At 40.3% G+C, this 20,347-nt stretch overlaps 3 protein-coding genes across 7 annotated transcripts in view; 1 reads left to right on the forward strand and 2 right to left on the reverse strand.

Moving 5' to 3' along the window:
- Nucleotides 1–443: 443 nt before the first annotated feature.
- On the reverse strand, nt 444–12,524 carry slc25a23a (solute carrier family 25 member 23a). Of its 2 annotated transcripts, none has more exons than XM_084041757.1 (11): nt 12,384–12,524; nt 11,206–11,443; nt 7,085–7,208; nt 6,811–6,898; nt 5,698–5,809; nt 5,436–5,594; nt 4,757–4,912; nt 4,321–4,434; nt 4,054–4,221; nt 3,292–3,439; nt 444–2,577 (listed from the first exon to the last, which is right to left on the reverse strand). In XM_084041757.1, exons 2-11 carry the CDS (start codon nt 11,410–11,412, stop codon nt 2,384–2,386), a joined length of 1,470 nt encoding a protein of 489 aa, XP_083897883.1. In that variant the 5' UTR covers nt 11,413–11,443; nt 12,384–12,524; the 3' UTR covers nt 444–2,383. The 2 variants fall into 2 exon arrangements, with proteins under 2 accessions (XP_083897883.1, XP_083897882.1); XM_084041756.1 differs by having other exon boundaries at nt 11,206–11,446.
- The window catches only part of LOC311034037 (regulator of G-protein signaling 5), a 96,245-nt gene continuing 83,910 nt past the window's right edge, over nt 8,013–20,347 (forward strand). Inside the window, exons 1-5 of one of the 4 annotated variants that reach the window (XM_084041777.1) lie at nt 8,013–8,092; nt 13,702–13,773; nt 13,906–13,958; nt 14,317–14,480; nt 15,017–16,441. In XM_084041777.1, coding sequence (XP_083897903.1) covers nt 13,712–13,773; nt 13,906–13,958; nt 14,317–14,480; nt 15,017–15,187 — 450 coding nt within the window. In that variant the 5' untranslated portion in view covers nt 8,013–8,092; nt 13,702–13,711 and the 3' untranslated portion in view covers nt 15,188–16,441. Of the gene's footprint in view, nt 8,093–13,460; nt 13,588–13,701; nt 13,774–13,905; nt 13,959–14,316; nt 14,481–15,016; nt 16,442–20,347 lie in introns of those variants that run through there. The other 3 variants (XR_014599564.1, XM_084041776.1, XM_084041775.1) reach the window with 3 other exon arrangements.
- cUnh19orf53 (chromosome Un C19orf53 homolog) lies at nt 16,789–19,361 on the reverse strand. Its single transcript, XM_084041803.1, has 3 exons — nt 19,243–19,361; nt 18,096–18,151; nt 16,789–17,989 (listed from the first exon to the last, which is right to left on the reverse strand). The coding sequence occupies exons 1-3, from the start codon at nt 19,331–19,333 to the stop codon at nt 17,837–17,839; spliced, it is 300 nt and encodes a 99-aa protein (XP_083897929.1). The 5' UTR covers nt 19,334–19,361; the 3' UTR covers nt 16,789–17,836.

Consider the following 20,347-nt stretch of genomic DNA (forward strand, 5'->3'; position numbering starts at 1 on the left):
AGTCCCCTGTGTCACTAAATCAATATAGACTATCTTCCAGGTACATAGCATGTATTATGTGCTCAGTACGTTTCATGGCCTTTTATATTTTGAGATATCTTGCTAAATGTACTTATTTGGCCTAAGAGGTCACCATCTCTGGGAAGTATAAAGGTGCACGGCCAATTACATAGCAATTCAGTCAATTAGCTACCTTTCCTGAATAATCTTTTATTTTTATTTTTATATCTTAACAAATAAAATAATTATTTGTTAGAATTCTTCGAATTTTAAGAAAAGAACATCATCTTTTTATTTTCATGAAGGGGGCCTTTTCTGTCATACTCTATGGTACTTTATTGTAAAAGACTTAGAAAAAGAGCAGGACTGAGTTTTCTTTTCTTTTTTTAAACCAAAAGGTGTTAAAAACAAAAATAAATATATTACAAAGAAACACTCATGGCATTATTTTATTTAAAGGCACCATCATGCATGCATTCAATAGCATGTTCCATAATAAATATGAACAGATTTAAGTCATTTTAATCACATCAAATAAAAATATTCTTTGGAAAAATAAATTTCAGTGTAGACAGATTAAAACTTCAGATAAAGTTGTTTTGTACTGTATGTTGTACACACATAGAAAGGAGTGAACTCATTTATGGCAGTTAAAGCTGAACTATATGACCCCTGCCCTATTTTGTTTTATGTCAGGCATAAGCCCATGCGAGACTCACATCTATTCACACATAGACACACATGATCACTTTCTATGTACAATTTGGGTTTGGGCATGATGTCTGGCAGTAGTGTCTAAGTGCTACACAGGTTATGTCATGTAGGCCTGCCGCCTACTCACTAACAAAGATCCAGGATTTCCGTCCTTCAAAATGCTGAATAAAACAATATTGTTTTGTATCAGCAAGAACTTTCAGTGTTTTTGTTCCACAAATACCAGGTATAGTATAACTACATATGTATAAAGGTCTTGACTGACCTGACTGACCAGAACTGTGTATTGAGTCTGGCTGCTGCCTGACGCCCTGAGTTAGTTTTGGCACAGGGGGGCGGGGTTGATGGGTCACACACAATGGGTGCTTAACTACAGTCAATTGTTTACTAAGTACCCACTACAAGCCAGGCAGCAGGGGCGAGATAGCAACAAGAAATCGGCCTGAGTGGCAGACTGACTGTCCTACCAACAGATACATAATAAAGGTTGTAAATCTTTTTACAAAACCTGTTGGTCAGATTGGATCTGCAGGCCGCCAGTTTGACACCGCTGTATAACCACTACAATAAATACTACACCACTGATGATCTTGTAAGCACTACCATATCAATAATGTGTGGCAGTGTTTATTTCAACCTTTACCAAAGCTGAGGATCATTTATTTAAAATTATATTATGTATTACTATTTACAAACTCATGTAGATACATTTTTTTGATTACACCAAATTGTATTAAAACAAACATTCAGAGATAGTGATCAGAAATTGTGTGAAGGAATACTGCATTGATTGAGATTCTCAAATACACAAATCATCATTCTGGTGAATGTTGTATGCTTATCCTTGCATGCTTCAAGGATAATTCCTCCAGAGCAGCAGTGCACCCATATGGTTTTCACAATTTCACTCCTGTGAAAATATAAGTCTTGGTGTGTTATATCCAGAAACAATGCCACCAAGAAGTACCGTCTCTATGCTTCAAAGGGCATGTGCTTTTAAGGACTTCCTTGTTGTATAATCCAACTGGAACACAGATGACTGCAGACAAATAAGGACCTCAACAAAAAGTGGGCAGTCCTCTTGTCATTCGAAAGCACTTTCTATGCGCCACCTAAAGTTGAATGGGGGAAAAAATGTCATGTAATAATCCTTTCATGATCAAAAAGGGCTGAATGTCACACGTTCCCAGTTGTGGTCACAGGCAGCACTTTTTTTATTATGTTAGTTTTCAAGCAAGTTCAAGTCCTCACCTGTGTAAAAAAAGTAAGTGGTCTAGATTTCATATAAAAGACAGCTCTTGGCATGCTTTGCATGCATCATATCAAACATGACATCTGAGGTTGCAGTAGGAGTCAATTCAGGTGAGGTTATCCAATTCCAAACCATCCACACCAGATTATGCTTGGGTCTTGTTTTCTCCATTCCTTCCATCTTGTGCCCTCCTCCCTACACATACCTTTCCTGCATCCCCAGCCTTGAAGGAGGTGGGATAATGTTCATAGTAATCATGCATTTAATATGTGCATGGCTCATGCATTGCTGGAATACTTGATTGCCTATCATGTGCAAGTTGCCGATTCCCTCACCCCTTCTCTATTTCCTTACCTACCTACCCTGCACTTTACCTTGTCCCTCCTTCCCACCCTGCTTTTTGTTGTTTTCCCTCCCTCATCTCCCCCTGTCATTTCCCAATCCCAGGACCTTCCTCATGGATTCGTAGATGACGTAGGAGATGCTGACAGCAGGGATGACTTTGAGGAAGTTAGGAGCAATTCCCCGGTAAAGTCCAGCCACACCATCCTGAGTCACAATGGTCTGGAATAGAGTTATCATGGAGAGCTGGGGTCCACCTTTTACAGAGGCTGAGGTGAAACATAACAAATAATGTCAGGTAGTGCTTATTTTCCTTGCATGACACACTCTAAATTCTTAACATTTGACAGTCAACAGCCAAGCATGTAAACAACATGCTACAACTTGCAACAAAACATATTTAGAGTAAAATACATATTTTGTTAACTAATTACCTAGTCTGTCGAGCCAGACCGTTAACTCACATCATTTTCAAATGCTTCCGTCATACAGTTGCAAAGGAAGCGCTGGAAATGATCCGGTAAAGCGGATGTCCCGCCTCCCCCACATCCATTTAGTCTTTGCAGTCGTGTAAATTAGTAGAAGCATATCAAGCTTGCTGCTTAGCAGAAATTGAAATTGCCCCCCAAAAATACATGTTCGTCAATGGAAATGATGAACAGATGATCAGCTTCCCTGATTGGCATTCAGGGGGTGTAGTTACAGGCTCAATATAGCATTCAGAGATTGCGGACTAGTAGTCTGGCTAAGCGAGACCAATTACCTAAAACTACACATTTCACATAGAGAGGACACTACATACAGCAGATATACACTGCTAGTATTTTATTTCTTGTTTAGTTTTTTTGCATGACACTGTCACACAACAAAGTATAAAATAGGGCATACATTTATGGAAAAAAATAAAAAGATGAAATATGGAGAAATAATGTTTCTGCCCGACAGATACAATATATACTTTCTATGAGCAAACATATTCACACCTTGGGCCTGCATGCGGGTACGAATCAGGGCTAGTGGGTAACTGGCCAACTGTCCACAGGTACTTGACATGGCACCACAGCCCACCAGAACCAAGACTCCTGGGTCAGCTGAACCTTTGTTTCTTTCCAACCAAGCATTCTTCAGAGTCTGATGGTAAGCAGGATTGAGAAAGTTAAATGCTTCGTTTGTGTGTGTGTGTGTGTGTGTGTGTGTGTGTGTGTGTGTGTGTGTGTGTGTGTGTGTGTGTGTGTGTGTGTGTGTGTGTGCGTGTGCGTGTGCGTGTGCGTGTGCGTGTGCGTGTGCGCGTGTGCGTGTGTGTGTGTATGTGTACTTGTATTACTATACTTGTATAGTAATATACTAGTAGAATTTGAGAAATAGACGTGAGGAAAATCTTCCTGGTCCTCAGAAGATAAATGGCTAAAAATGTAATTTCTTTTAGTTAGGTTTACAATTGGGAAAACATTCAGGTTGGGATTAGGATTAGATTTAGGTATTGGTTAGAAATAGGGGTTGGCGTTGGAGTTATGCCTGATTTACAGTTGTGCACCAAAAATAACTACAAGCTCACAATGTGTCACAGAGCGGCATCGCAGCGCTCACGTTGTGAGCTTGTAGATTGGCTATTTTCGATTTTAGGGTTACGGTTAAAATGGCCAAATTTAAAAAAAAATTGTATTCATTAAATTGCTGTCTTAAAATGTTGATGTCCTCACAAGTATAGCAATACAAACATGTGTGAGTACATGCATGTGCCTGACCTCATAGACAGCTAGGTCGATGCCAGCGTATGGAATAATGCCCAGAAGGTTGGGTATATAGCCTTTGTAGAAGGCCTTGATTCCCTCCTTCTCGAGGATCTGCCTGGCACAGTCTGTGATCCCAGAGTACTGGCCTGTTTTCCTCAAGGTCAGACGGGTTTTCAGCACCTATCAGAGCAAAAGGAGGAGGAGGAGGAGAAGGAGAAGAAGAAGTGAGTTGAAAATATCTATGAGGTGAAAAGGAGGCCTTGTTCTTTAATGTCTTACCTCCATCGGATAGATGGCAGTCTGAGCAGTGGCTCCAGCCAATGAGCCGGCAATAAATCTTTCGTGAACCTTCAGAGTTTGTCTGTCCCCGCTCTCACGCATCATGCGCTTGATCTACAGTATACAGAATGATGGAGCATTTAAAACATATTCACTTGAGAAGTGAGAGGGAATGTATTAAGTAGAAGGTAGAGGAAAGTTGTATTAATTCAGATTGGCAATATTAACATGGTATTAATGGCAATACTAAAATGGGTATTAATTAATTGGTAATACAATTTCTTTAAATAATGAATGAGTCCAAATGTGGGATTGGTAGTAAAACTGAAGACAGTGTTGGAAAGATTGAAAGATGAAGGACAGGGAATCCAGAGATGAACCTTTATGCAAAGAAACACATCATAGATGAAAAAGAAGATGCTGAGTCCCACGCCACCTGTTCATAAGCTGCAAACTTGATAGCAGTCTCTGGGGCGATTTTGAGAACATTGACTCCATTGCCCCTCCAAAGAGATTGCAGTCCTCCCTCCTTCACCATAGCCTTGAGACCATCCCATAAACTCAGTTTTCCTGAAGTGGAAGAACCGTGTACCTGGGCGAAGCACAGAAAGACTGAGGCAAGGAGGCTTAGTGTGTTGAGTGACTGTATAGTAACCTTAGGTTTGAATTCACTTCAGAACTGTTGATACAATGAAGTCATTGAGCAAGGCACTGACCTCCCCTAAACTCCCTCCCCACTCTCACAACTACACGCATGCGCATGCATGCATGCACACGCACGCACGCACACACAGTCAAATTAAGGTAAGTCGTACTTTATTGCTGACCTGTGATGCAGCAATAAAGTCTGATTCTGATTATTTTCTATTGTATACCGGTAATTATTTATTTTTCATTTCTTCTTTCTAAATGGAAAGTCAATAATATTATAAATATTAATATTGGCCTATCATTCAAAACTGTCTCTAGCTTTACCAAATTATTCTTATTCCAAATGATCTGTTGTCCTGCCTTCAAAATAGTCTTGATTGCTGATGGTCATTAGTTTGCATGTGATTCACTTTAGTTTGCAACATAAAATTCTAGTGTGCCATTAGAGTTCCCTGACCCCAAACCTGGAGGAAAACTTTGACGCGGTCCAAAGGAGCAGTTCCGGTTCGGGATACAGATCCAGCCATGGCTCCAGCCATCAGTTGCCTCCACATGAAGCCAGACTTCTTCTCCTCCTCTGAGAATTCATCTGGGACCGTAAGCTGTTCACCTATATCCAACATCTGATTCAAACCGGGGAGGGGAGGTGTGAGAATGTTATGGGAACAAAATGAGGGAAGAGAGGAGAAAAGAGAATGATTTCAAAGAGAGATAGAAAGATCTCACCACGGAGCGTCTCCAGTGGCGTGCCACATCCTCCATGCTTCGAAGAGATTTGAACAGGAAGTAGTCTCGCCACTCATCCCAGTCAATTGTCATGGTGCTGTCCTTGTCCATACTAGCTGACACACACACACACACACACACACACACACACACACACACACACACACACACACACACACACACACACACACACACACACACACACACACACACACACACACACACACACACACACACACATACACACACACACACACACACACACACACACACACACACACACACACACACACACTAGAATCTTAAAGGTGGTATACCCTTTTCCTGTTCCAGTTCAGTTTCCCACAGCTTTGTTTGATTTGCTTGACAGCTGATTTGAACTGTAAACACACCTTCATATTTGGAGCCGGTTCAAATCTGCTGCTGAGCCAATGGGAAACTCAACCTGAGCAGGAAACAGGTATGCCACCTTCTGGAAAGCCTGTTCATAATAATTGTGACCACTGTGGCCTCCTATCATGTGTATCACATTCTTGCCAAGCGCAAGAAATCGTTCAGGATGCGATATAAACGTTTGGGTGACACTGAGTGGCTGATGGATTTATGACTGAACGGAATTTAGAGCTGCAAGGTAAATGGATCATTATTTTGTACTGTGGTCTAAATGCTTATACGTATGTTTCTTTTTATGTTTGTGTGGCCTATAGTCTTAGCCTGTACGCCGAAGACTATATTTTGCCCCCTGCGCAGAACCTCTGCCCCAAAATATCGTCCTGTTATAGCGCCACCAGGAAGCAGATTTTGGCAAAATAATAATTTCAATATTACTCTGATTTATGTCTTCATGCAAATTGGTACACAGTAGCTCTATTAGTCATGTGATCAAGACGAATCTGTCCCATTTTTCTATATTCCTTCCCGATTAGATTGGCGACTGCCGTGAAACTCTGCAGTGTCACACAAAAGTATCCAAAATAGCAGATCTACATGCTCGAAATGTCGATCTGCTATTTTTTGCCTTTTTTTCATTTGAATCCTGAAAAGTAATAGTTTTGGACATATGAGGTTTCCACCCGACAGAGATGATACACTATTTCCTGTAACATAACAGACCTCTCCAATATCCTGGCAGCATCCTCCAAACTAACGTCCACACCAATAGTGTGTAGAGAGTGCTGTATCTCAGCTGCATCGATGATACCTGCAGATACAGTATATACCATTCACAGATCAGAGACAGAAAAAGAAAGAACAGAAACTAATGAAATCCTTAGAAATGTGTCTTTATCCATATCATATTTGGAATTATAGTATTAAAGTGTTTATTAATATAGAATAGCAAAGTGCTGCCATAAATCACAATAATGTGGGCCAATACAATACAGACCATCATTGTTCCTGTCCAAGCTGCGGAACATGAGTTTGAGCTGCTTCTCATGGGCCTGCAGGTATTGGCTGAATTCTTGCAAGTCTAGTTCCCCATCCTGGTTGGAATCCGCTGACTTCACTATCTGCAGGGGTTGGGGGGAATATATGGTGAGAAAGGGCGAAAGATGTTAAAAGACATTCACACACGTCTTCCTCTCTCTCTCTCTCTCTGTCTCTCTCGCACGCACGCACGCACGCACGCACGCACGCGCACGCACACACGCACGCACGCACACACACACACACACACACACACACACGCTTGATGCCTTGATTTATGAGTTATGAATAATGAAAGTGGAAATCTCTTTTTGTTCTCCTTGTACTCATTTTGTAAATGTGCTTATTGTGACTGGTGGACTGTGTGGTAGGGACAGGAAAATATGGTTTAACACCTGCTCTTCAGCTCAGTACCAAATTTACCTTATATGTGAGCAAATCCCACCTTGTCCTGAATATTATTATACTAATGAAACCTCTCAGCCAGATCTACTTATGAGTGTGATACAGCCACAAGTAAGTTAATGTCTGCGTGTGTGTTTGTGAGTGGGACTATCTATGTGCCCCGTTGTTCACCAGTCAACAAAGCTGCATTATTCTCCTCTGCAGTCACTAAGCACAAGCCACTGTTACCAAGGGCATAGTGCTGATCCTCATGTCATGTCTCAACATGATTTGAATTCCAGGACCAGGAGAGACTGGAAGAAATAGTGAAGAATAAGGATTTACATTTTAGGCATTAGGCTGGCAGGTTTCCAGGTGACACCTTATACTTCCTGGGTAAGCATGCAGCAAGTGTGCATAGGTGGGCCCCCCTAGTGGGCAAGCTTGTTTCGATGCCTGAATAAGATTTTCATTGTAAATTGAAAATCTGTCTTGAGACATTACGTTAAATTAGATCAGATAAACGTTTATTGATCCCTGTGGGGAAATTCAGGTGTTGTAGCGGTGACAGCAACAGTTACAGGTGAGTACAGATAATAAGATAATATAAAAATATAAATCAATTCATGTCTATTTTATTTTATTCTAAGTTAAATTATTATAAATATTCACTTAATTGCCTATATAATTGTATATGTGAAAACTGAAAATAAACCTTGTGTAAAAGTTAAAAAAAATAGACATAGAATCTGACCCTGGACATCTGCACTTGGTCTTAAAGGTAGGGTACGTGATTTTTTTTAAATGTTAAAATAAGTGTTAAATTGCTCTATATTCTGATAGTAATCATTGATATCGAGTGTTTGTTCAGTAACAGGGTCTAGCCGTCTCTCCGGCTCTTTAGTAAACAGAAAATGCATTTTCAAGTCGGGATACCACTTTTATCCAATCAGAAGAGAGAACTCACGCAGGATACAGGATGAACAAGTGAAATTGGGAGTGATGACAAATAAATAAGCTGACAAAATTGGAAATGGAACACTATCAAATTTAAGCTGATAAATGGGGTGAAATTTGGCCACCCACCTGAAAATGAATTTTCTGTTTATTAAAGAGCTGGAGAGGCAAACAAACACTCTATAGCAATGAAGTTGTATATTCTAAAGGAAAAGGTTTTAATATGACTGGACACATCACATTGGCTCCAACTCAATCTACTGCACTTGCCTTTCTGTTCCACCTATATTACGTATGTATTTTTATGCTCTAATGCTGATCCTAGACCTAGAGTGACAGCTGGCCCTGGCTAGGCCTAATACATAAGACTGAAGGGCACAGGTTCAACTGCCAATGTCATGTGTCAATTCAAATTCAAACATTTCCCCCATGAGCTCTCCCTTCAAATTTTCAGAGAACTTGCCCTCCCAACCCTCGCCTCCAACAAATATAAATAGTTTTCCTGTAGTGTAGTTAGTGCAGTATGGTATACGAATGACAGCTATACTGCAGGCATAGACACTAACATACAGTGTAACACTGCTGGTCACCTTGCCACTGTGTTCTGCTAAGTGCTGAACACAGGAAACCTTCACACAGTCAACAGCAACACCTGACTGTCTTATGCAACCTGCCACTTAAAAGAGTGGGGGGTATTTCAACTAAGGAGTGTATATATCATAGGGCTATACGAGACAGTGTCAGTCAACCATATTACAACAGCACTGATCAACCAAACCAATCAGAGACAGCGCCTATTGGGAAAGCTGAAAGTGAGATCAACTGTAAGTGACAGAAAGAGAAAGGTTAGATTCCTCGTCTCGTAAAGGCCTGCTCCTAGTACCAAAATAGAAAACACGCTGTCCTGCACATGAGCACACAAACATCCTTGTTATACAGAGAGAGAGAGAGAGAGAGAGAGAGAGAGACAGAGACAGACAGACAGACAGACAGACAGACAGACAGACAGACAGACAGACAGACAGACAATCTTTCCGGTGATAAAATGGCAACAAAAGTAAGTCAAGTCAAGAAAGTTAACCAAAGAATATGATTTCTGGGTAGGATCTCCTCATTGATCAGTAGGAATGCACTGAGGACACTAGCAGGAGCACTCATACAATGTCATTTTGACTATTACATGCACCTCATACTCTGTACTCTAGCTAGCACCTCAATTCCCTACCACCACCAGCCATCAAAACGTGCGACTTCCTACCCTCCTTCAAAACCGCCAAGAGCACCTGTCTGCAATTTGCAACTATACCTATATACAAGTCTTCTAGCTTGCCAAAACAAGTTACCCCCACTGTTTTTCTGTAAATATACTGTTACTGCTCCTATATTGCAGTTACATAGTAGTAGTAATAGTGGCGTGTTTGTAAGGTACTGTGTGTGTAGTTCCTCACTCCTGCCTTAGAGATATAGAGAGAGACTGTTGTTGACCCACACACCTCTTGCCAATATAAACAGTCACAGATTGTGGGGGAGTGTATGTATTCACAATAGATTCTTGATGAATCTGAAAGCAAAGTTACGGTAAAGCAGAAATGGAACACATTGTGCCATCCCAATGAAAATAATTCAGAAATCAATTTGTGAAGCTTGGTTTAGATTTTAAACACAAGCTGCCTGGGTGACAGATAGTTGACCAGGAAGTGGATATCACATTGGATAATGTTAACCCAAATGCTCAAAGGCTCAAACTGATTACATGCTGTCAAAATCAAAATATTACATAATACATTATGTGATCATTGTGATTTTCAATCGCTGGAATGAATTACTGACAAGTTAACGTACCCTTGTTGCCAGGGGAACAAGCAACTACAGCTCAAAAATTCATCAGAGATGTCTAAGGTTACATGTTGAAGAAGATATCCATTGCCAAGCATGGATAGAAATTATTTTTTATTTCTATCCTATTTTGTGCCCAATGTTTTCTGTATTAAAGCATATTCTTGGTGAGCTTTCAGAAACGGAGAAAGATATTTTATGAAAGCATCTTAAAATAATTAAGAACTACAAATAGGCCTAGTCTTGGTTTTTGCAGTCAGCAATGTCTAAAAATGAGAAAACCACAGAGAACACACACACGCAGAATGTGACATAATCAGACACATGAGCCATCGGCCATCGTGTGCCAGTTGACATTATGGGTAGCAGCCAGTGATGGAAGAAGTACTCACATGTTTTACTCATAGAGGTATAATGGTTTTACTTAAGTAAAAGTATCAATACGCAATGTAGATTTACTCTGTTACAAGTCCGGAATTCAAAAATTACTTGAGTAAAAGTACAAAATGTATTGGCAATGTATTGGTATCAAAATATACTTAAAGTAGGCTACCAAAAGTAAAAGTAGGCTACTCATTGTGTAGAATTTCCCATTTCAAGTTCTCAAAATTTAAATCTTTTGAAAATAGCAGATCTACAAGCTCAAAATGCATGCAAGCTGAAGCTTGTAGAAATATATAGGGCTGAGAGTGGTTAATGTATGTTTTGTAATAATTATCAAAATCTACTAAGTAAAAAGTTTAGAAAATTGGAAATACTCCAGTAAAAGTACCTCAAAATTGTACTTAAGTACAGTAGGCTAGTTGAGTAAATGTACTTAGTTGCTTTACACCACTGGTAGCAGCTAGGGCATGTTGGCAGAGTATGGTATTATAATAAAGCCTGCGTGCTGGTTTGGTTTACCTTGTCCACAGAGCGCCGGGACAGCCCCCGGGCTGCCAGCCCGGTCCGCAGCTCATGGATGTCTATCCGTCCATCTTTATTGAGGTCCAGCTGCTCGAACAGGTCGGTCCACCTTTTCGCCCTCTCTGGGTCCGATCCGCTGCCACCGCTGCCCTGGCATCGCGCGCAGAGGACACCGTTCCCTAGTGGTCCCACCATGACTCCCATCTCACGGGCGGCTAAGGGTGGCGGATGATGGCTGCTGCTGGGGCAAATGCAGGGTTTGACCAAAAGGATTGTGTTTCGGTGCCCAGTGCACTACTGTAGAAGACCAGGGGTCTTCAACGTTTTCAGGCCAAGGACCCCCTAGCTGAGAGAGAGATGAAGCAGGGACCCCCTCTATATTGTATAAAATTGTGTTTCAGATAAACTTCTGCTGCTCTTTTTTCCCTCTACACCTATAACTCTTTGCCAAAAATAGCCGATCTACAAGCTCACAACGCCTAGCAGCGCGAGGCGTTGTGAGCTTGTAGATCTGCTTTTTTGGGGGCTAAAGTTCTCCTCATAAAAGGGATGCTATAGGGTTCAAGTGGTTAATGTAAAAAAAAGAAAAGAAAAACATCACACAAAGATTTGGCGGACCCCCTGTATTAACTCTGAGGACACCCTAGGGGTCCCGGACCCCCTGTTGAAGACCCCTGCTGTAGAATGTGTAGATTGCATAATATTCGGATTTTAAAAAACAGTTTTGCGCGATTCTGTGCGCCTGTTTGGGGGTTCGTCTCCTCTCTGCTCAGAACCGTCACATTATTATGGCAGGCAGCACATTTAAAATATACAATAAAACGTAAAATGTTGATGTTTATTTGTGAACGAGGAAGCGAGAATGTCTACTCCTGTTGTAGTAGCTTACATTAGGAGACAACAACCCCCGTTTGAGTAGGTTTATGAATAATGTCCCGGTCCGGAACCTTAATGCTTAATCCAGAGTATGTTCATGTTGTAATAATAATAATAATGGTAACCGATATCTTCATAACACCAAATACATGCCCTTCATTCCGCAAGTCGAGCCAAGAGAGGTGGAGAATCACACCGCGTCCGCGACTAACTGGCGCACGTCAATAAGGCAGAGCAGAGACAGCGTTGGGGACAAGAATCCTAGCTCCATACATGCTACATAAACATAAGCCACTTACAATGAAACAATTTGTCACCAGTGGGAGAACATCCTGATGCCACAGACATTATCCACCATGTCCTTGGTTCTTCGTGTCCTCCACTGGTTCCTTCCGCAAGTCAACAGTGCCTGATGTTTTGACTGAGTCTGCGCCTTTTAGTTTGGCAGCAAGAAATAGAAAAACACGATGGATTTTCTGAGACACAATTGTTTTTTAATCAGTAAAAAAAAATAAAAAAAAATAATGGCATACCCTGGCAGCTAGAGTCCTATACTTATGAATTAAAATGGAGTGAATTAGCCTTGGGTTTTTTTGTTTTTGTTTCATGAGGTTTCACACTTCACACAGTCATCTATTATGTAATAAAAACTACACCATTCAATTTCAAAGTAAGGGCGACTGAATAGAACCGCGCGTCCATTGAGTTCAATGAAGCGCCCTGTTATATTCGGTTCCTAAAGCTCTGTGACATATGAGTCAAGACTATCTGTTCTTCTCCCTGATACGTTTAATCAGGTCTAAGTAGGCCTATTTGTTAATATTAAAAACTATAACGTTGACTGTAATAGCACACGTGCATAAAAACGCACCAAACTCCGCCTCATTCTTTCTCCAACAGATGAGTGATGTTGCCAATAGCCCACCTGTTCATCTGTCATCAAATCACTCTTTTGTGCAAACATCTGCTCCAGACCAGTACAAATTGTTGATAGAGTGTACAGAGTGCTCTTCATCCCTAACCCCGCGCGCGCGCGCGCGCGCACACACACACACACACACACACACACACACACACACACACACACACACACACACACACACACACACACACACACACACACACACACACACACACACACACACACACACACACTGCCCGTGGTTTTTAATTTCCTTATTGTATGTCCTCGCTTGTTTTATACCACATCTGTTGACAGATCCAGTGGTATCAGTACATTGCGTCCAAGGCAGCACGTACACCTTTTAACTATAATAACTCTTCATCTCATTCACAGTCTGGTAGATTGACATACCAGATAAACGTGCATATATAAGACTGAAGATAGTCTGGGAGGTTGGCAGAACAGAAGCAAATTGGAGAACCTGCAGTTGTTACAACAGTTGTTGTTTCTTAATTTCCTTCTGCTGTGACTTGCACAGTTCTCAATACAAAATGTGCAAGGGGTTGGCCTCTCTGCCCTCTTCATGCCTAGAGAAGTGTGTATGGAACATGGTTTACTGTGTTTTGAGTTTAAATTTAGTACAAAGTTTTCAAACAATTAACTGTGTTTTCTTCAATCTAAGTTTATTATGTGATTTTGTGCTGCTTTTTCAGGGCAAAGGGGATGCGAGTGAAGTTAAGTCACCTTGCTGAAAAACAGGAGTGGATTCACCACAGACACCACAAGTAGGCTTGCTGGAAAATCCATCTTTGACACTCTGAGTTGAACTAACACTCAGGATTTGCTGTGCACCTGGATATAACATATTGTTTTCAGTGCAACATGGCTGTATGTATGTATGTCTCTTTTTCTGTAAGGTCTCAGGAAGACAAAGTCCTTCAGGATCTTGAATCTCTTTTAAGCAATGATGGTAAGAACATTTCTCCTTAAAAAAAATAGAAAAAAAGCTTCCCCACCTATTAATTGGTGGGGGCAATTGTTTTGTTTTTTCTTTTGCATGGGTGGTCCTAGTGAAAGTCAAACCTGTCAATAAGGGCCTCTGTTGCTCAGTCTCAGACAGCTTGCCTTGTGACAAAATTCAGCAAAATCAGTAGATCAAAGTTGTCATCTTAAGAAAAATAGACTTTAAGATTTTACACCTCAAATTTCACACATTACTGTATTTCCTCATCCCTGATCTATTCTCATTCTCTCCTCACTCTGTGTTGTCATTCTTTTGTTCTTGTGCTGTGTTGGTCTTCTCTGCTTGCCCCATCCATCCGGTCTAGGTGGTCTACAGGTATTCCGCGGTTTCCTACGCTCAGAGTTCAGTGAGGAGAACCTGGAATTCTGGCTGGCTTGTGAGGACTACAGAGTTTCCCCCTCACATCTGCATGGGACAAAGGCCAGCAGCATCTACAGCCAGTTCATCAACCCTGATGCCCCACAGGAGGTTGGTGTTAAAAAGAGGGTGAAAACATTGTGAGGAACATTTGGGGCGGTCATTGTAAATTGAAAATTTACAATGACTTGATTACACAAGAAAAACTAACAGAAATGACATAAAACAGCAAACAATTAAACATAAACAAAATAATTCACTTACATAAAACCTTTATGGGGGTACATTGTTAACTTTTTCTTTGCCTCATATTTATACATTAGCCACTTCGCCCATCTTTTTGAAAACTTTCCATGTCTTGAATATTGTCTATATGGTCTGCCATTATAGTCTGGTATATCAGTCTTGAGACAGTTCTTGGTCATATAGCCTTCTTTCCAGCAGCTAGGAGGATCTTGACCAAGTATTAGTCTCCTGCATGTACAGTAAAGTACAGGGACAACTCTTGCTGCAAACATATTAGCTGTAATAATCTAGCTTTCATCAATAATGTGCATAACCCGTACAAGCGGGAGTTGTAGCAATCAGATGATCAGTAGACTTTAGACTTTTTTTAAAGTATGCTTTAACCAAGTGATTGTTCTCAGGTGAACTTGGACGCAGAGACCCGTGAGACTCTGCTGAGTATGATGGATTCTCTGGCAGAGGACACCTTCAACGATGCACAGCAGAGGATCTACAGTTTGATGGCCAAAGACTCCTTCCCTCGTTTCCTACGCTCCTCTCACTGCATGGAAGCCACCAAGGCCTTATCATAACTGGCAAGAATTATCAAGATAACGGTTTATTATCATAGATATGCATCATAAGTGCTTATGAAAGTGTATTACTCGACATTTGATTGTACTTTATAATCTGTATATCAAGATTGCTCTATGATTGTTTGATGCAATATATGGTAGAATTGTTCTTGGGCAATTTAAACAGTACTGCATGCTCTAAAGTGGTCTGGGGGAAAAACGCAGTCACTAATAGTGTTATACAATTTACGATTACAAATTTGATCCAGAGCAACTTACAAAGTGCAAGATCAGAGAATAAGTGGCATGGACCCTAGTCAAAACAACAGGGTAAATTGTCAAGTAAACAGAGTGCAAAGAAAACAATGCAGTGCTACAAAGTAATTATACCAGGTAAATCATCAAACCTAGCACTGTCTAAAATGTAGACAGATGCTAGGTTTCATGTTTAATTGTCCTAATTTTAGACTCTAAACAACATGCTATATAACTAACAGCATTTGTGGACAGCAAACAATATACAGTATATATGCCTACATAACATACATAGCATATGTGAACAAGTAACCAACACACATCTGCAAAGTATAACTAGCATCTATCAAAAATACTAAACAAAAGTGATACAAGGAAGGAGTGATAGGGGTACTGCAAAAAATGGGGAGTCTGCACTGCAGTCCTGATTGATGGGGCAGGTCATTCTACAGCTTGGGTGTCAGGAGAGAGAAGAGTCTAGGGCCCTATTGTGTGCCACCTTACCCCTTATGCCTTAACTTTTTTTGTTTTTTTTTACTATTTTGAAAAACATTTTAAAATAGTGAAAATAGCCAATCTACATCGACACGTCATGAGCTTGTAGAGCGGCTATTTGGACTATTTAAACATTTTACAATGTAGTAAAAAATGCCTAGAAAGGTTTAGGGATAAGGAGTGTTGGCCAGGGTGTCATAAGGAACGGAGAGTCAGACGTCCTGCATTAGCTGTGAGGGAAGGATTGCTCTAACCCTGGAGGCAGAGGGGTGCCATGCCATTAATTGCCTTGTAGGTTGTCACTTGTGTTTTGAATTGGATACAGGCAACCAGAAGCCAGCAAAGGGAACACATAGGGGGAAAGACAAACATTTTGTGAGGTTGTATTCTATTCAGAAAGTGTTCTCAGAAAAGTTTGAAGATATTAATGTGGTTATTCTAATTATGTTACAATTGAATGATAAAGCTTTGAACTGCATAACTTGTAATATTTACAACTTATAAAATAAATACCTCATTAAAGAGATGTATTGGCTTAAACCTAACTTATACTTTGTTGGACAATGGTACAGCAATTCATAGTGAAAATAACTGATACTTGTTTTTTTATCGCATATGTTATTTTCACTGAGCGATACCATCATGCAATTGTTTATCCTGGGTGAGAGTTTAACATGACCAAATTGGTTTAAAACTGTTCAGTGGATTATGTGGTCAGTCACAGTCCTTGACCAACAGACGATGACCTTGAGAAATTTCACATACACAGCAACGGATGTAAACAAAGTTTAGTTAGAAAAGGAGGGATAACCGATTAACACAGGGAGGAGTGTGTGCATGTGTAAATGAAAAGTGAAAAAGCACATATAAATCTCACTTTTGTATTTGATCATTTGGTCATTCTCTGTACAGTGTTTACATGCAAAAATACAAATGTTGATAGAATGCCACCTTTAAAAAGATCACAAAAGTGAAACTAAGCTATTCTGAGGTGACCACTGAGGTGCACTTCTGCAAGGCGAAAGCAAACAACAAACAGGTCAAAATCTTCATATGGTTCCTTTAAGTTTCATCAGCCATGTGGTGCCCTCTGGTGAAGTGGCATCATCTCACAGTCCAAGGCCAAGTGAAAGAAAGGCAAATCCTAGCCCGTCTCTGTCCATCAATGAACTTAGGGGCAAGAAGCCCTCGACTGATTTTTGTAGTTTGTTTTCCGGTTCAGGTTAAAAACCACATACGGGTAAAACATGACAGGTTGCATAAGCCTGATCTTACAGTACATGTATGTAAGTAAAGCAGCAGCAGCTAATACAATTAATAATGGGTGTGTTAAATTTAGGTGTTCCAGTGTAAGCATTGACAATCAAAATTCCACTTGCCCACCATTACTATGGCACCAGCCTGATTGTGCATGCAGATTGGCACACGTAAATCTAACAACAATAATGGCAAGCGTTGTGCAGCCTACAGCTGGTTCATTGATAACTTCATGGGACCTCTCATGGTGTAATTCCCCCCCCTCTCTACTGACCTCCCACTTCCAAAATTGTTCCGGACGGCGCCCCCTGTTGGCAATACTTTTTTACTGCTATCTATGCTTGGCTTGCACATTGGAACACCTAAATATAACACATCCATTATTAATTTTATTACCTGCAGCTGTGTTGCTTACTAGCCTGCCATATTTCCACCCTTATGTAGTGTTTAACGTGTACAGGAAAACAAACTACAAAATCAGCCTAGGGTTTCATGCCCCTTTACACTTGTAGTCATCTTACAGCAGGGCATACAGGGAATAAAGTGAAGAAACATCTTATTGGATGATAAAATAGGTGATCATGACTCAGGCACTTGCACTTAGCATTTTCAATACCATTCTACTCATGTCTGCTAGGTGAGCAGTTTGTGTATCCAATCTTATTTGGAGCTGGTAGCTGGACGGTGGGCTCCAGGGCCAGGGGGGGCCTTAATGTCTGGTTGTTTGAGTACACTGAGGCGCTTATGGAGGCTGGCACTGGCCTTCTGAGTTATCTCATGCTCAATGTTTTTCCTGATGGCTACTTCGAGGACCTTGAAGGAAGAACAGAGGTGGACATGTTATGTATGAGGAGTCATTTATCCAGTCTGATATTAGTTTTCAAACTTTGACTGGATCCTTTGCCTGTCACTTTCTTACCTTCTTCAGTTTCTGTTGCTGGACTACAACTGTCTTTTTAGGTGCAATTTTCCTCCCTGTTGAGTAGAAGCACAATTTGGGTAAAAATCTGTCTTGCGATTGAATTATATCCATATATGTGGACACAAAGCTTGACAGAATGCTGAAACAGCAGGAAATGGACGTTAGCAGATGGGTCCAGTGAGGTACCACATACCAGTCTATGGTTACTAGCCTTCTTAGGTTTGATTGATTAAGTTGAATACTTTAACACAATTGTTAACCGTACAAGTAGTACAATCAACGGTTATGCCAAAAGGATAACACAAAAAGCCCCAGGGGACTTGTTTCCGTTATACTCAATTCATCAGTAATACATATAATACATAAAACACAATACAAAACATTGGCGTGCAGTGCCCAGCATCGAGTCAGACAGAGTTAGTAAGCCTAAGCTTGATTTGGATAACCCCCCACACCTGCCGTTTGAATATTTACCAGTAGTTATTCTACTTTTCACAGTCAGTTGGCACAGTTTCTCCACAGACTGTCTACCACTGCACAAGGTCTTTCCAGAACCGCTGATCCCCTGATATGCCTGTGTGGGCATTCCCATATGGCAATATACTGATATCAGGAGTCTCCATATATAGGCATAAAAGGGACAAGGACAGACAGATATAGAGATCTCCATATATGGGCATAACATGGACAGACACTACGGACAGACCGTTACAATGGGTACTCTGGCTTCCCAGGTGAAGCTTTTTCTTTTGAAATTTTGGACGTTTATGGAATACAAAATAATCACCCGCACAATGTTTTCACTTTCGCTTATATTAAAGAAAACTTTTAGTTAGTTATCACGTTTCGGTCAAAGACAAAGACCTATCACTGGTATGTTGAAATACGAAACGTTGTTAAACATTATTTTCCTTTGAAGTGAAGACAGTTTACGGTGTACGGTGTTTTTTTTTTTTTTTTTTTTTACAATTACCACTTACAAAACGGTTAATTCAAGCAACTCAACCACCCCAGCCAGCCTCCATTTGAACCGTAATGGTTGCAGCCACACACGTTTGCGATTGTTCATATATTTCTTGTTTTATATCTTGCCCCTTTATCAATGGAAGATTTTTTCTTTTAATCAAAGCTATTTAATACATACCTCCTTTCTTGGGTCCTTTCTGTTTGTTTTGTGTGGGTTTCTTTGATGTTCCAGGGCGCTGAGATTTGAACTTCTGTTTACCTTGCGCCATGTTTATTTGGAAATGAAGCTGCGTGGTTCCTTGTGACCCGGATACAGATAGTCTTCATCTTGCTCCTAAACGCTCTCTGTAACGCTGGGGCCACCGTCAGGACAGCATGGGAACTGACACATTCGGTGGGTTTGAGTCACGTTACATAAAGCAGTGGTTCTCAAACATTTTCATGTCAAGGACCCCCAAATTGACACTTATTAGCCTGCAGACCCCCATTTCAAAAGATAAGCCAGGGTCCCCCATAAGAGAAGATTTTTTACGGCTCTAGCAGTGATTCTCAACCATTTTAATTTCAAGGGCCCCCAGTTTGACATGCATTAGGGCGGCTACAGACCCCCATTTAATGGCATTTCTATCACTTGGACCGCAATTTATATTGTAAAATCTATGTCAATTTAACTCTGAGAGTGTACAAACCCTAACAGGTCCATTTGGTGTGTGTGTATATATATATATACAGTGTTGGGATAGTTACTAAAACATAGTAATATGTTACTTATTACATATTACTTGTTTAAAAAGTAATGTAGTTACTTTACTTATTACTCCCTGCCAAAAGTACCTAGTTACTTATTACTTTAGTTACTTTTTTTTTCTCGCCCCCAGTAATTTGCATCCTTTCTCCCCAAAAGTCTAACTTTGCATTTTCAACATTAGCAGTTGTTTTTTTTCTCTTTTCTGCAGCCTACATTGTAAAATCCTCATTGTACACTCATTTGAATTATATTAACACTAAGACTTTTACAGTGTATGAATTCATAACTTACAGACTAAATGAAAACCATTTGACGACTATGAATTGAATACTAAGGACCTCAATGGAAACAAGTATTTTAAATGTATTTAATGTATTTTTTGCCTAATAAAATATTCAAATTCAAACACCTGGGCTCAAACAGATAATGACTCATCATGAGACACAATCTTTGAACAACTTCTGTTGTTTATTAAAGCTCCAAACATAAACTAAACAAACATAGATAAAAACATCTTCATAAACTGCTATATTTC

Source organism: Gymnoscopelus microlampas, assembly GCF_963454915.1.
Source record: "Gymnoscopelus microlampas genome assembly, chromosome: 2".
In the NCBI taxonomy this organism is placed as follows: domain Eukaryota; kingdom Metazoa; phylum Chordata; class Actinopteri; order Myctophiformes; family Myctophidae; genus Gymnoscopelus; species Gymnoscopelus microlampas.

What these genes read in the sequence shown, in the direction of transcription:
- slc25a23a (XM_084041757.1), bottom strand. Translation starts at nt 11,412, where the DNA reads ATGGGAGTCATGGTGGGACCACTAGGGAACGGTGTCCTCTGCGCGCGA. An exon ending in CCCGGCGCTCTGTGGACAAG is followed by an intron (nt 7,209 to 11,205) that starts GTAAACCAAACC and finishes CAACCCCTGCAG; the next exon opens with ATAGTGAAGTCAGCGGATTC. An exon ending in GCGTCAAAGTTTTCCTCCAG is followed by an intron (nt 4,913 to 5,435) that starts GTTTGGGGTCAG and finishes TGCTTCGCCCAG; the next exon opens with GTACACGGTTCTTCCACTTC.
- cUnh19orf53 (XM_084041803.1), bottom strand. Translation starts at nt 19,333, where the DNA reads ATGGCGCAAGGTAAACAGAAGTTCAAATCTCAGCGCCCTGGAACATCA. An exon ending in GAAAGGACCCAAGAAAGGAG is followed by an intron (nt 18,152 to 19,242) that starts GTATGTATTAAA and finishes TCTACTCAACAG; the next exon opens with GGAGGAAAATTGCACCTAAA. An exon ending in AGCAACAGAAACTGAAGAAG is followed by an intron (nt 17,990 to 18,095) that starts GTAAGAAAGTGA and finishes TCTTCCTTCAAG; the next exon opens with GTCCTCGAAGTAGCCATCAG.